At 55.9% G+C, this 15120-nt stretch overlaps 1 protein-coding gene and 1 long non-coding RNA gene across 3 annotated transcripts; one reads left to right on the top strand and one right to left on the bottom strand.

Annotated features, from left to right (window-relative positions):
• LOC132655306 (uncharacterized) lies at positions 1 to 1975 on the top strand. The gene is made up of 3 exons (XR_009593148.1): positions 1 to 129; positions 1182 to 1334; positions 1505 to 1975. It is a non-coding gene; the product is annotated as an uncharacterized LOC132655306 (long non-coding RNA).
• A 3363-nt stretch (positions 1976 to 5338) lies between these two features.
• On the bottom strand, positions 5339 to 11330 carry Lbhd2 (LBH domain containing 2). Of its 2 annotated transcripts, none has more exons than XM_060388213.1 (4): positions 10684 to 10980; positions 9615 to 9701; positions 7841 to 7997; positions 5339 to 6415 (listed from the first exon to the last, which is right to left on the bottom strand). In XM_060388213.1, the coding sequence occupies exons 2-4, from the start codon at positions 9678 to 9680 to the stop codon at positions 6282 to 6284; spliced, it is 357 nt and encodes a 118-aa protein (XP_060244196.1). In that variant the 5' UTR covers positions 9681 to 9701; positions 10684 to 10980; the 3' UTR covers positions 5339 to 6281. The 2 variants fall into 2 exon arrangements, with proteins under 2 accessions (XP_060244196.1, XP_021501246.1); XM_021645571.2 differs by lacking the exon at positions 10684 to 10980 and adding an exon at positions 11199 to 11330 and having other exon boundaries at positions 5341 to 6415.
• Between the last annotated feature and the right edge of the window lie 3790 nt (positions 11331 to 15120).

Genomic DNA, 15120 nt, shown 5'->3' with positions numbered 1-15120 from the left:
CTTTAAGGAGGAGGTGGGGGTGAGCGGAGGAGAGGCTAGGGAAGCAGAGGTTAGGGGAGGACGCTGCGGCAGTGGGGGCAGGAGCTGTTGCGGACTACCGAGGACTGTCAGACCCTCCCACGGCCAGAGGTGAGACAGATGCGGGCCACTCCGCCCCCTAGTGACCAAGAGACACTCCTCTCTCCTGGGAAGGGCTGCCGCTCCAGGCCAGCCTAGGAAGTTTAAGCCAGTACCTGCCATGAGAGGCAAAGAGCAGACACCAAGACCTGTTGGGGAAGTTTTCCGTAAAGCCTGGAGGAGCAGGTGTTGAGCCATAGACGGCTCCTGAGTGCTGGAAGGAGAGGGCCCGAGGGACCCAGGGGGTTGGCCGCTCCTCGGAGTGAGGAAGAAGCAGCCCGCAGAACCAGCGAGGAGGAGGGGCTGCTGCGATAGCTTCTGCCTCCTCAGAGACTCAGACAGGAGGTGTTTTGTCCGGAGGGCCACGGAGACCTCCCCTGATTTCAGGGGGATTCCGAGGTCAGCGTCTTAGGAAAGAAACTCTGGGGGAATTAAAGGACACATTCAGGCCTGTCCCATCCTGCGCTGGGGATGGCATGGATGCTCCAGTTACAGGACTGGGCTACGAGAACACAGCACCACACACTTAATGTGCTCCCAGTCCTGGGGCCTGAGGGCTGAGACCCTGACGCCTCTGAGGATTTTCCTCCTGGTCTGCAGGCTACCTTTCTTTTCCTCCTCCTCTTCCCCCTTCTCCCCCTCCCCTCCTCCTCCTCCTCCTCCTCCTCCTCCTCCCCCCTCCTCCTCCTCCTCCTCTTTCTCCTTCTCCCTCCCATCCTCCTCTTCGTTCTCCTCCTTCTTCCCCTCCTTCTTTTTCTCCTCCTCCTCTCCTCTTCTTCCCTCTCCTCCTCCCCTCCCCTGCTCCTCCCTCCCCTCCCCTGCTCCTCCCTCCCCTCCTCCTTCTTGAGACAGGTCTCACTATGGATTCCTCCACAGCCTGAAGCTCACTGTGTAGACTAGGCTGGCTTTGAACTCGCAGATTAAAGGTGTGCCATCACGACTGGCACTTACTATCTCTCTGTGTCCTTTCCTCTGTATGTGTCTGTCCAGTTTTCTTATTATATTGCATGTTGAACCACCCAGATAAACTCATTCTGTTCTTTTTCCTCTCTCTGTCTCTCCAGGATCTTCTGTAGCCCTGACTGACCTTAAAGTCACTATGTAGCTGAAGATGACCTTGAAGTTTTGCTTCTTCAGCAGTACCCCCCAGGTTCTGGGATTGCCTGTGCGAGCTGCCTCGGTGCTGGGGAGCTGGTCCAGGGCTGTGTGAGTGCCAGGTAAGCGCTCTAATTGAGGCAGGATAGAAGGATGGGGAAGTGTGGGCACAGAAGAAAGCAAAGGAGCCCCGCTGGGTGGAGCACTCACCAGCAGAGAGGCGAGGATCCTGTACAATCAGCGCCTCTTACGGCCTTCCTCCCCCACCAGCTATCAACCTTTGGTTTTTTAGGACTTTTACCAAAAACTTCATTTATAGAGAAAGGATATACTAAACTGCTTGAGAAACGTCGTCAAATTATAATTGTGAACAAGACATCTCCATCACCACCATTCATTTATCCAGAAGTGAGAGGAACAGGGAAAAAGAACCCTTCCTTAGTAACCTCTGCGCTGTAACTGGAAGGTGTGACCCAAAGATGGTCCATTGAAGATGGTCCATTGACGATGGTCCATTGAAGATGGTCCATTGAAGATGGTCCATTGAAGATGGTCCATTGACGATGGCCCATTGCGGAGTCCCCTGAGCACTTGGTGTGTCTTGCTTTCCACTGCTCTCCCTGTATGTCCTCACTGAAGTCTTCCTCTCTTTCTCCTAACCCTACGTGTAATCCTATATTAAAGTATCTTTAATAAAAATCTCTGTTCGGCAGTGGTGGTGCACACCTTTAATCCCAGCACTTGAGAGGCAGAGGCTGGTGGATCTCTGTGAATTTGAAGCCAACCTGGTTTGCAGAGTGAGTCCAGGATAGCCAGGACTACACACAGAGAAACCCTGTCTAGAAAAACCTATAATTAATTAATTACTTAAAATGAATAAATAAACTTTGTCCACTTCAGACTGGCTAGTCCTGAAATTTTATTCTTCACAAGCCTCAGTTTGGCATAAGTTGGGGTCTGCAAAGAACTAAGAGAATTTTAAGATGGGGGAAGGGGACATGTCTCTAAATGTCCTTCTCAGAGGTGATCTAAAGCTTAGCTATATTCTCAGCCTCCTAACTGACCTGATTTAACAGATTGTCTTTTTGGAGACCCTGTCACCATGTACGGTCAGGTTCTCAGGTTCTGGAGCTAAGCACATGAATAATAGATTTAGTGATGCCAGGCACACGTATGGCATCCCATGCTATTTGGAGACAGGCCAGGTCAGACAGAAGCCATCAGCACCTCCTCCAGGGAGCCCTCCAGTTAACCACTTCTTCAGGAACGATGAGCCCTAGGCTCCCTGGGTGGAACTGCTAGTCCAAGCCCCAGAGGTGCCCAGCTGGACCTTTCCTGCCAGCTCAGCCTAGCCTGCCTGTCACTCCCTCTAAGGTGGCTGCCCTGGGCTCACCCAGCCTCCCACCACCTGGGGAGACCAAGGCTGTCTTCAAGTCACCTGAGGGTCCTGGCTCTCCACGTCCGAACAAATGACCTCAAGTCTAGCCTCAGAGTCCAAGTGGTCCACTCTGCTGTCCTTCTGCCTGTCCCTATGCTGCCTCGGGAATGCTCCCGGGCTTGCTCCAGAGTCTCGCTTACTGACCCCCAGGCCGAGCAAGCTGGGATGAGGCTGGGATCATGCCCATCAGGCTGGGATGTTTTTGTTTGTTTGTTGTTTCATTTTGTTGTTGTTGGTTGGCTGGTTAATTGTTTTTGTTTTTTTTAAGAACTTTTCAAAAAGGTAGAAGTTTAAATTATACAGATATTAAACTTATTGTGTGTGCAGGAGGAGAACAGGTCCCCTGGAGCTAGGGGTGGTTGTGAACCATCACGCAGGGGCTGGGAACTGAACCCTGCATCTTCTGCAAGAGCAGCAGGTGCTCCCAACCACCGAACCATCTCTCCAGCCCCAATTTGTCTGGGGGGGGGGTGCTTTGACTACATGCATGCCTGTGCATTTCTGGTGCATAGCCTCTGGGACAGGAGTTAGAGGCAGTGTGTGGCACCATGTGGGTGCTGGGACCAGGCTTAGTGCTCTGCACGAGCAGACGGTCCTTTCCTTTTTTTGAGATGGGATTTCTCTGTGTAGCCTTGGCTGCCCTGGACTCACTTTGTAGACCAGGCTGGCTTCAGACTCATAGAGAGCTCACAGAGCCCACCTCTGCCTCCTGAGTGCTGGCTTTTTCCCCCCTAAATAAATGATTTTTATTTTAAGTACATTGGTGTTTTGCCTGGATGTGTGTGAGGGTGCTGGATCCTCAATGGAACTGGAGTTAGATGTGGGTGCTGGAAATTGAACCTGGGTCCTCTGGAAGGGTAGCCCGTGCTCGCAACTGCTGAGCCATCTCTCTGGGCCACAGGCGACCTTTTAACCCCTGAGCCATTTCTTCAATTCCAAGTTGGCTGGTGTTTTGAGGCAAGGTCTCAGATAACTCATGCTGGCCTCGAACTTGCTGTGTACTTGAGGATGAACTTGGCTCCCTGCTCCTCCTTCCATCTCCCAAGCCCTGGGGCTACAGGAACCTGCCCTCACACCAAGAGACAGGGACCTGCCAGGAACAAGACCAAGGGACTTGTGCCGTTTCTTCTGCTTTCTCATGCCCCTTTCCCCTGGCTTTTTCAGTAAAATCCCAGCGGAAAAGTCCCAGCCTAGTCTGAGGGAAGCACAGGAAAGGGGCAGTCAAATTGAAGTCAACAGAAGGCCGCGGACCGGGCATGGAGAGGGAGAGGCGTGGCTAGGACGCCAAGCGATCTTCAACCCTAGCTCCCCCAGACCCTGGGAGAGGTATCTTTGTCTCTGAGCCTTATATACCCATTAAATGGGATTATTTCTGGAGTGAAGTGAGTTCACCTCACCTGAGGACCTGGCTTCTGGGTAGGCAAGAGCAGGAAGGACCCTCCACAGAGGTTCGCCTGTGTTGGGGTCAGTTGCTAAGGGACTCAGTCTGGAGCCCAGTCTAAGACAAGAGAGGCAGAGTTCACCCTCTGCCCTGGCTGCTCCGGCGTACGGCTGCTCCAGGGTAGGGGAGAGGGTGGATTGTGCCCCCATCTCTCGGAGGTCAATTTGCAGCCAGCTGAACGACCTAAATGCACCAGGCCACGGGGTCGGCTGTTTTATGTAGTGACGGCGGCGTGCGCCAGAGGGAGCCACGGGGCGCTTTCAGGACTCCCGCCGAGAAGGGGCAGGGATGGGCGGCTGAGTGGGTGTGGCGTCCGCTCTGGCCCCACCCAGGCTCTTTCCCACTGCTTGGGGAAGAGTAGGCGGAGGTCCCACCCTCCACGCCCCCTCTAGATCTCCGACCTAGTGAATGGGTCGTCACTACTCCCGAGCTACCACGGAGTAGTGGACCACGGGTAGGCCGCGGAGACAGCCTGGGCTTGGGGCGCAGGAGATCCCCTCTCAGGGTCCTGGACTTGTCTTCTGTGGGACCCTGTTTAATTGGTCATAATCCTGCCCTGGAGAGAGGTGGCGTCATCCCATTGCTCCGTTCTGCTCTGCTTCCCGAAGTGGGCAGCACTTCCGGCCAAAGGTCAGCCCCTGCTACCCCCCCCCCCCCCATTTCCTATTCTCACTGCCCTGGCTCAGAACCGGCTGTGGGACCCACAGGAAGGGCTGGGGACAGGGAGGTCCTTGAAGGACAACAACACTTCTAACTGTGAACCTGGGTAGGGCCAGGAGGCATCCTGGGCGCTGGACCCACAGCGCCCACGGATTTAAATTTAAAGCAGACTCCCAGGCGAACTTCCGCACCTCCCCTCCCACCTCTGGCGTTTGGGGGCCAGGCTATATTTAGAAAGAAGGCGGGCTGGAGAAACTGCTTTATTCATCTGGGAGGTTAGCGAGGAGGCCAGGAGAGAACAGAAGGCCTGTGTCTCCATCAGCTTACCAGCTCACCCAGAGTGGGGCCTCGGCCTGGGGGCTTTGCTGAGCAAACATTTATGGAAACTTTCAAGTGGCTAGGCCCTGAACTCCCTCAGGCCTGTCTCAAGGGAGGGCAGCACACCTAAAGAGGGGGGCCTAGACATGATCAGCGTTCTGCTCCCCAGGCTGGCCCTGGCTAGGTACCATAGCACCCACCCCCATTCAGTGAGACAGAGCCAAGAAACTTTGTCCTTATATGGTTGTGGAACAGGCCATTATTTAAAGGAGGAAGAGGTGCGTGCCCACCCAAGGTCCCACATGGGTCCTAATGGCAGTTTAATGGATTACTAGCCTGAGGGTCGCCTCCATTGCCCTGGCCAAAACTAGCCCAAGGCACCTCTTTTGCACATAAATTTTCATCTGTAAAATAGAAGTTTTGTGGGGGGGGGGGGATGGCACATGTCTGTAATGCCAGCACTCAGGGAGGCAGAGGCAGGCAGATCTCCATGAGTTCAAGGTCAGCCTGGGTTTACAAAGTGAGTCAAGGACAGCCAATGCTACTCAGAGAAACTCTGTCTTGAAAAGAAAGAATTAAAAAAAATAGGACTTTTGCAAGGAATTAATGAGGTCCAGGATGGAGGAAGACTCCTTACCCTAGTACCACCCTTATGCCCTAATGGACCCAGGATGGAGGGCATAAGGGGTGCCTGGCCCCCAGGAGATCTCCAGCAGAAGTGGGAGGCCACCAGGAACAGTGGCCATGGGCAGTCTAGCTGAGGAAAAGCAGAGAGAGGGTCCCTGGGCAGAGACAGTAGAGGAATCCACTCTGCAGCCCTGAACAGACCTGCCCCTGGAGCCTTCTGCCTCTGCTCAGCCTGCTATTCCCCATCCCAGGCCAAGCACCAAATCCCCGAGGTCTTACCCATCCCACACTCAGCCTAGGTTCTTGGGAGAGATCAGAATGCCACCGGTAGAACCAAAATTGTCCCCAGCACCTCAAGGACCCACCAAGGGTGGCCTAGCCGCCAGGAAGGGTGCCTTTATTTCTGCTTCAAACCACTGGACAAAGAGGGCTATCCTCCAGATCTGGGCCAGGGGGCACAAAGGCAGGGGTGGAAGTCCTGGCCACACCTAGACAGGCAGGAAGCTTGGTGAGCTGGGTGTCCTGGTGGGCCCAGCCTCTTCTGTGAATCAGCCAGTCGTCTTGGGATCGAGGCCTTCTCAGTGGTCAGAGAGCAGAGCCTGTCATGCCCTCATCTGTCACGGGACCAGGAAATGCCTGCGGCCCAGAGCTGGCACCCTGGATGCCATCATCATCATCTGCTTCCTTTCCTGGTGCTCCTGGTGGACTCGGGGAAGGAGCTGTAAAACAGAACATCACTAAGGTGACAAGCTGGATTGGTCCTGGGGCTAAGGTGAGCTTTGGCAGGCATCTGGCGGGGCAGTCACTTCTTCCCCTGGGCTGATGGGAAGGAAGGAGAGATGGCTTCTTTGTTTTATTGCAAGAGAAGAAAGATTAGGCCCAGCTCTGGGAGCCAGAGCAGCCCTCCCCAACCCTGCCCTGTGCTTCAGGGGAACATATGGCAGAGAGAAGGGTGATAGACCGATAGCATCCCCCGAGCCCACGTCTCAGTGGTTACCTAAGGGCCAGTCTCTGCCGCCGCTGCTGTCTCTGCTGTTGGTCTAGCGGGGGTGAGGGAACTCTGAGCAGAAGTGGGGGCAATGGGCACAGACCCCTTCAGGCCCAAGCTGCATAAGGGCTACTCCTAGGGGCCGAGCTCTGGGAGGAAAAGGGTTTGTGGGGCTCTAAGCTTCCCTCAGTTCCTCACAAGGAGAGAGCTGCTCCAGGGGCTTCAGGGAATAAAGACCAGGGGACAGCTCATCCCTCCTGTGTTGTGAATGTAAACAGGGTCTTGTTTTGGCCCCAGGTGTGGGATGTGGGGCTGATTCAGATGGTCACAGCAGCAGACTATTTGCCTCATGTGGGCTCTGAGAGGAGCTCTTTGCCAATTGCAGATAGTTTAAATCTGAGGACTTTGAAGAGAGAATAAATGCCAGAACCCAGAGAACATTGGGAGGGCTCCGGGCTCCGAGAAAGGAGGAGGCTGCTGTTCCCCCCTGCTGCTCCTGGTTGCTGTTGATGCACTTTGAGAAGAGTCAGAGATATCCAGAAACGAAGATTAGACTTGGCCCAAGGAACCTGACGACCCTAACCAGCAGCATGTATCTACGAAAAACTATGCCCCTCTCCCCACTAACCCTTCTCTCTCCTCTCTGGTGTCAGGGTACTGGAAGGGGTTGGAGTGGAGTAGGGAGCCGCTCTGGAGGCCTCCGCTGCCTCCTGCTGGCTCTGAGGGCTGACCTGTCCTATCTCACCCTCCTCTAGAAGATCCAATCTTTCACCAAGGCACCCGCTGCCGAGACATGAGGAACTCACGTTCCCAAATATGCTTCTGTACCCTGGCCCCTCCAAGGACTTGAGGGCAACGTGCACTCTTCTAAAGGTCTCAAGTCAGGGAAGAAGGGAGAACAGAGGGCAGGCTGGACGGTAGGAAGTGAATGAGCATCTCTCAGGTGCCAGGCCTGGTGCCACAGGTGTGCATAAGGGCCAGGTACAGATGGGAGGAAGGATGGCAACAGGAGGAGCGGGCGAAGGCCAGAGCATCTGGCACTGAGCAGGTGCTCCGGGTGTTGGGTGTGAACTAGTGCGGGGCCCTCACACCTACTGCAAACACAGACAGGAAGCGGGGTGCCGTTCCGAGGCAATGAGAATGTCCTCCTGCTTACCAGCAGCAGCCTGGATCTGAGGGGTGACCCTCTGGGTGCCCTCAGGTGGCCAGCGCAGCTCCCCGCTTTCCACAGCACCCACTTCAGTAGGCTCCACCACGATAGACGGCAGCCGCTGGCAGAGCCGAGGGCCCTTCTCCCGGACACCTGCCACAGCCTGGAGAGAGAGTGGGGATCAGGGCAGCACTGGGCCATGGCTCCTCTGCCCTGCCCTCCGAGGAAGACCAAGAACAGGCAGGGTGACCAGCCCCTGCCTCTTCCCCCCACTCAGGAGTAAGCACCAGGGAACACTGTGGAAGTCACCTGGGCTCAGACCCAGAGAACCCATCTCACAGGCAGAGCCCGAGACGGTAGGGACCAGTCACTCAGGAGTGGCCCAGGACTGAGCACCCCAGTTGCTTCCTGTACCTGGAACCCAGCACAGTTCCTTTCTGGGGGCTTCCCTGCTGGGTCCTTGGCCTCCTCCCTCCACATGGCAGGCCAAGGAGCTAGGAAGATGTTGCCATGGCAATCAAAGCCGGCTCCTGCTCATTGTTCAGTGCCCACACGCCCTCTGGGTGCCCTCAGCAACTCCACCTCCCATTCAAGGCTTTTCAAGGCCGAGGCTGTCTCACACAGCTCCACCCCTAGTGCTCTGAGGCCCTGGCTGGTCTGCACGGCCCCACCTCTGTGCCCCCCTGGAGTTCTGGAACAGATAGCGACCTAGTGTATGTGCCTTCCCATAGTGGCACACAGCCCTCTGGGGAGGGCAGGCATGCTGTTAACCACTGCCCCTGCATGGCTGCTCAGGACCAGCAGACGCTGGCTTCCCACACACATCCACTCTCTCTACCCAGGACGCTTTTAGCCAAGTACTGCAGGTGACCCTGAGGTCTGAGAACGGCTGTCACAAGGCTGGAAATGAAAGAACAAAGGACTCAGAGCAGGGACCCCATCCTACCCCCGAAGCTGGACCCTCCGGGGGCTGGGATTGCCAAGCCAGGCCTCCTTCCCCATCCTGGCTCCCTCCTTACTTGCTGTTTTACTTCTTGTCCCTCAGCCAGGGGCTCTGCCTGGAGGGTAGGTGCCCAGTATGGTAAGATGGCCAGTAAGACTGCACCCATGAGTCCAGAGTCTAGGCTGCGGCTCTTCCTTCACTGGTTCTATCGACCTAGCCAGCTCCGGAACAGAGGGCCTCGGCTGCTGCTTTGTGCAGACTAGATTCTCATTTTACTTCCGAAACAGGGTCTCAGACCCCAGACTGGCCCGAAACCTGTGAGATAGCCACGGCTGCCCTTGTTCCCTCTGACTCCCTCTATAGACTACTGGGATTACAGGGGTGCCTCAGTGTACCCCACTACAAACGTGAGCATCTTGCTGCATGGACCTCCCTGCCCCCAAAAAACACTGGATCTGAGGGCACCCTATGATTGCACCACCCTGCAGAGAACAAAGCGTGGTCCTGCTCTTGGGGAATGGGCGCTGGTGTCCCGAGGTCCAGAAGGGGGCCATTAGCACGATGGCTTGCTGTCAGTTGCTCTGTCCACCAACTTTCTGTAAAAATAGCAGTGGCCGCCAGGTGTGGTGGCACATGCTGGTGATCCCAGCGCTCAGGAGGCAGAGGCGGGCGGATCTCTGTGAGTCTGAGGCCAGCCTGGACTACAAATCAAGTCCAGGACAGCCAAGGCCACACAGAGAAACCCTGCCTCAAAAGCGTCCCCACATGGAAGGGTAAACTGAGGCTGGCAGAGCTGGAGGCCAGCTCCCTCAGGTCTCCTCCCCTTCCTCCACTTACCTGTCCTTCTGGGCCTCTTGTGCCCTCGGTAGGACTCTCTGAGGCAGCTGACTGCGGGGTGCTCATGCTGCCGACTGCTGTGTTGGGCTATACAAAGACAAGAGCAGAACTGAGGCGCCCACTGCTGGGTGTCCTCCCCCAGGGACCTGCCCCGCCCCAGCCTAGCCCAGTGCTCACAGCTTGGGCCTGATCTTTCCATGCTGCTCCCACCCGAGACCCCACCTGAAGAGCACAAGAGAACAGGACAGCTGCAACAGAGCACCCAGGGCTGCAGAAAACTGGGGGGAGATTGACCCAGCCTTGAGAGCCTGTAAGTCTTCCCGGAGGAAGTCAGCTGGCCCCAGGCCTCTCTGAGGGATGGACAGCCGGTCGTCAGGGCAGCAGAGATCATGGCAGACCCGAGGAGCCCAAACAGGTCTGAGTCAGGAGGCTGGGAGCACCTGGGACTGAGCCAGTCAGACGCCGAGGTGCCGAGTTCCTCCCCAAGAACACCCCTTTACCCACAGACCCCTGGGACCATGCCCTGAGAAAAGCGGGCGTCTTGCCTGCACACAGCCATGCCTACCCAGGTCGGGCACAGGTTGGGGAGGCTGGTCAGAGCCTTCGCAGTGGTGGAGAGAGGCCCTGCCAGAAACCATCCCTCCACCCTCAGACTTTCCCCAGAACTGCAGCGGGGTGGGCTCTTGGGACCCTGCTCAGCCAGAGGAGAATGAAGAGCAAGGGCTGACAGGCGCTGGCCAGATTTTGGACAGGCGGCACAGGGCCACCGGCTATAGGAGGGCAACTGGGCCAAGGCAAAGTAGTGAGTGGCAGGCTGAATGCCCGAGACACCCTGCTGGGACGCAGGTACTGGGGCCTCCACAAGGTGAGCTGCTAGTCCGGAAAATGACTTCCTTCCACCTCAGCTCAAGTTCCACGGACTCCCAGAGGGGTCTGGCAGGGGGACACACCTGTGATGTGTACCCACCGGCCGTAAGCAGCCACGTCATCCCACCCGTGCCTCCGTCCCGAGCCCCGGGGATGCCCTGTGGACCGCTCCCGGCTGAGACCCCCTTAGCTTCCCGCCTACCTCCGAGTTCTGGGAACCTAGGCTAAGCCCGGAACAGAGACCCAAAGAGATGTCTCAAGACAGAGGGAGGGGGAGTGACCACAGAGGCCATGCAAAGAGGTGGCGGAGGGGAAAGGGGCAGCGAGGGAAAATCCGGGGAGCCAAGATAGCAGTAAGGATGGCGCTAGGATCGGGCAAGTGCCCACAGGCTGCCTCGCTGTGCCCGGTGCCCGGTGTCCCATGCCGCTGCGCCGCGGACGCCGCCCACAGCTCCATCCGCTCTGGGGGAAGCCGGCCAGGTGTGGACCGCAGGCACTGGGGGCCGCTCGGTCCAGAGCTCCGCGGTTGGTTACCGGGGGCGGGGGGGGGACCGTGGTACCCGCGCCCTTCCTCCTCGGGGGTGCTCCCACCAACTCCTTGGCGCGCTCTCCCTCCTTCCCAGCCCCGGCTGCCAAGGCGCGCCCGGGGGGAGGGGGGACGGAGGCTGAGGGTGGGGAGGGGGCGCAGTGCCCACCCGCACACCCGCCGCCACTCACCGGCGCTCGCTCGCGGGGCCTCCACGCTGGCTGCGAGCTCGCCTCCCTCGGTCCTCCTCCAAGCTCTCCGCCCACACGCGCTCGCAGCGGCCTCATTCACACTCCCGCCCTCTGCTCTGCAGGCCACAGGAAGAACCTGGCCTCCACCTCCCTGGACACCACCCTAGCCTAGAACCGGGTCCTGGCCCTTTCAGTCCTCCTCCCTCAGTCCCAAGGTTAGGATGTGAGGTGTGGCATTATGTGGAGCCAGAAATCGCAGGTAAGAAGAGGGTTTTCTCTGCTGGGCAACCACGGGGGAAATGGAGAGGACAGAAAGTGGGGCAGGTTGGGGGGGGGTGCCACGTTTCCTCTCACATACTCAGCCCCAGTCCCGTTCCCCTTAAGCTGCTGAGCGACTCGGGACAGTCGGGCTGATGAACAACTGTCACCCGAGGCCATAGAGCAACACAAGGCGCACAATGCCCCTTCCATGATCCACTGTGGGCTCTCTAACGGCCGTTTCTCCCAGAGACCTGCCATCGACACCCACATCTAGCTATCCAATCCCCACGCACCCCAGAGTTCAACAGCAGCGTCCTCTACCACAAACAACCAACCTCCGTTCTCCGGCCAGTCCACCATTCCCTTCCAACCAGCAGCCCGTCCCCATCCACCCCTCAGCCGCTGACTCCGGCTCACCATCCCCGCCTCTCAGCGGTTCTGCACACACCCGTGCTCGTCCTAACCTTGCACCCCGAGTCTACCCCTCAGCAGTCACACAGCCACCCCGTGAGGCCCCCATTCCCTTCTTTCCGTGTATTCATAGCCATCCTGATTATCAACCCACGTCCAGTGACTGTGAGCACCGGATTGCTTCACCCGTCCAGCCGCTCTGTGTTCACCAACACAGGACACGCCCACCCAGAAGACAGTGGTTTACCATCCTTTCACCATCTCTCAGAATTACCCAGGATGAGACAGGCTTCCTCCAGGTAACAGCGTCATGCTTCCAGGTACAACATGCCTAACTCCAACTGTCAGTTTACTGTCTGTGTACTCTCCGTGTGGCCTCTGTCCAATCAGTCACAGTCCATGACCTATGACTGAGCCCTCCGTTATCATCCGTGTTTTCACGAGCAGCGCCCACCTCCATCCGTCCACCCACGGCCTCATCCTCATCTATCATATGTCCACTTGTTCCATATCCATTTTCTGCCATAATTCACTATTAATCCCAAGTCTATCCAAGTGTCGTGACCATCTCTCCGCTCTTCTGTCTTGGAACATCCCACCCCTGTACCAGGCATAGGCGGTGGGGATAGGGAGACAGCCGTGAGCTCACTGCCGCTGCTCACTCGCCACTGAAACCTCCCCGCTAGCCAACTAGTCAGCACCCACACATCACCCCACCCAGGACCATCGTTGGCCACCTACCGTCAGTGAGCTCTCATGATCCGCCTGTCATTGGCCCATCTGTACCTTGAGTCACCCGCTGTCTCCACACTGCTCCCTGCCTTCCGGTCAGCCGCCGTCCCTCGCTATCCACCTTGCATGAATCCATTTTTCCAGGAGGAGGTCACCTACTGTTTACCCTGCCCCCGCTCACCACGTGACCTCACCTGCCCACCCCACGTCGCTCACTCTCCATCTTCTCGCTGTACTCAGTCCATTTTCTGTGCAGTCAGCAGCCATTTGCCTTTTATGACTGTTACTCCTGGTTGTAAACTTAACAGGACCTGGAATCAACTGAGAGGCAAGGCTATCAGGGAGGGATTTTCTTTTTTCTTTTATTGTTTATCTTCATTTTGTGTACATTGGTGTTTGACTACATGTGTGTCTATGTGAGGGAGCTGGATCCCCTGGAACAGGAGTTACACACAGTTGTGAGCTGCCTTGTGGGTGCTGGGAATTGAACCCAGGTGCTCTGGAACAGCAGTCAGTGCTCTTAACCACTGAGCCACCTCTCCAGCCAGCCCCAGGGATTTTCTTTTTAGTGGTGACTCAAATAAAAGAGGTCCTAGGCAGACGCTTTTGCCTGATCACCTTTACACCCCAATGGTGAACTCACCCACTTTGTTGCTGCTATGGGGGCGTTGGCTGCCATTTTCACTGGCATCAGGGCCTAGCTTCTTTAGTCTCCCAAAGTGGACTGAAAGCCAGTGGCTCCCCAGGAATTCTGCAGGCCTTCAGCATCAGATTAGGATCCAGCCTCATGACTGAAGCTACCAGTTTGCAGCCTCTCTGTGTGAAGATGATCACTGTTGGACTACCCAGATGGCATCCTGGAAGCTAATCAGATAAACCCCCCTTTAATATACATTCATTCTCTTGTTCCTCTCTGCTGTTTCCCGTTCACACCCACCCATCTGCTATCCGGCCTGCTCTTATCCATCACTCATGGTCCATCCATCGGTCCTGTACCCATCAGCATTTTCCAATTCATTCATTTAAATAGACCCAACTTACTAGTTAGCCACTGTCCACCCCTTTACGATCCAGCCGTCAAGTGCCCACCATCCGTTATCTATGTTGCCTGCAGCTCACCTGCTATCTACAGATCGCTCACTGGCTACTGCTGGCTCTTTACCCGTATCCAGCCCGCCCTCCAACGGTCTGCCGATTGCCCGTGGGCCGCTCCTCAGCCGCCTTACACAGATGCTCCCACCAGGGGAGCACAGCCTTGTTTCTGGTTCCTACCTGACCACTGTGCATGCGTCCTGTTTACTTCACTCTGCCATTGTAGCCAACACCCCTCCTGCACCCACACAGTGGCTCACAACAGCCCATAACTCCAGCCTGGGGGAATCCAACACCCTCTTCTGGCCCCTGAGAACGCCAGGCACGCACATGGGGCACAGACTACCTTCAAGCAAATCACTCACATATAAAATAAGACAAATCTCTGAGAACAAGTCAGAATAAATAATAAACATGCATGGTCGAGGGTTGGATTCTGAAGTTACAAAGACAAATAAGAGTCAATCTATATCTATGATCCGAGGATCCAGAAAGAGCCAGCAAGTCAGTGAGAAGCATGTCTGCATAAAAATGCACACTCCGGGGGTGGAGAGGCCACTCAGTGGGTCCTGTGCTGCTCTTGCAAGGGACCCCAGTTCTGGTACCAAACCCCATATCAGGTGGCTCATGCCCACTTTGGCTCTGGGGGATCTGACACCTTCTGACCTCCACAGGCACTCACACTCATGTGCACACAGCCACACACTGCCACAAATGCATTTGTGTAATTGAAAAGAAAAATAAATTTTTTTCTGTTTGTTTTTTTTTCTGAGACATCCTGGACTATCTTTGTAGACTAGACTAGCCTCCAACTCACAGCTATCCACCTGCCTCTGCCTCCCTGAGTGCTGGGATTAAAGGCATATGCCACCATGTCCAGCTGTAAACAAATCTTTAAAAATGTACTTTGGGGGCTGTAGAGATGGCTCAGAGGTTAAGAGCACTGGCTGCTCTTTTGGAGGTCCTGAGTTCAGTTCCCAGCAACCACATGGTGGCTCACAACCATCTAGAAGGTCTACATGCCAACAGAACATTGGATACTAAGAAATAAATAATTTTTAAAAAATGTACTTTGAAGCCAGGTGCAGTGGCACATGCCTGTAATCCCAGCACTTGGGAGGCAGAGGCAGGTGGATCTCCGTGAGTTTGAGGCCAGCCTGGTCTACAAAGCCCAGGACAGCCAAGGCTACACAGAGAAACTCTGTCTTGAAAAACCAAAAATAAATCTATAAATAAAATATAAAATAAACAAATAAAAATGTACTTTGTACTGAAATTTCAGTGCCTCCATCTCTTGCGTTTGGGATAGGTGAAACACATTGCCCAAGTTCCCAGGGAGGGGGAGGGGAGAGAGGAGTCGCAGCGGGGGTCTGCAGAGGTCTGGCTTGTACCTGGGCCTGCATGCTGGAAGGCTTGGTGACATGAG

Source organism: Meriones unguiculatus, chromosome 7, assembly GCF_030254825.1.
Source record: "Meriones unguiculatus strain TT.TT164.6M chromosome 7, Bangor_MerUng_6.1, whole genome shotgun sequence".
In the NCBI taxonomy this organism is placed as follows: Eukaryota; Metazoa; Chordata; class Mammalia; order Rodentia; family Muridae; genus Meriones; species Meriones unguiculatus.
The sequence above is the reverse complement of the archived record's forward strand: the minus strand, read 5'-3'. Positions and strand labels throughout refer to the sequence as shown.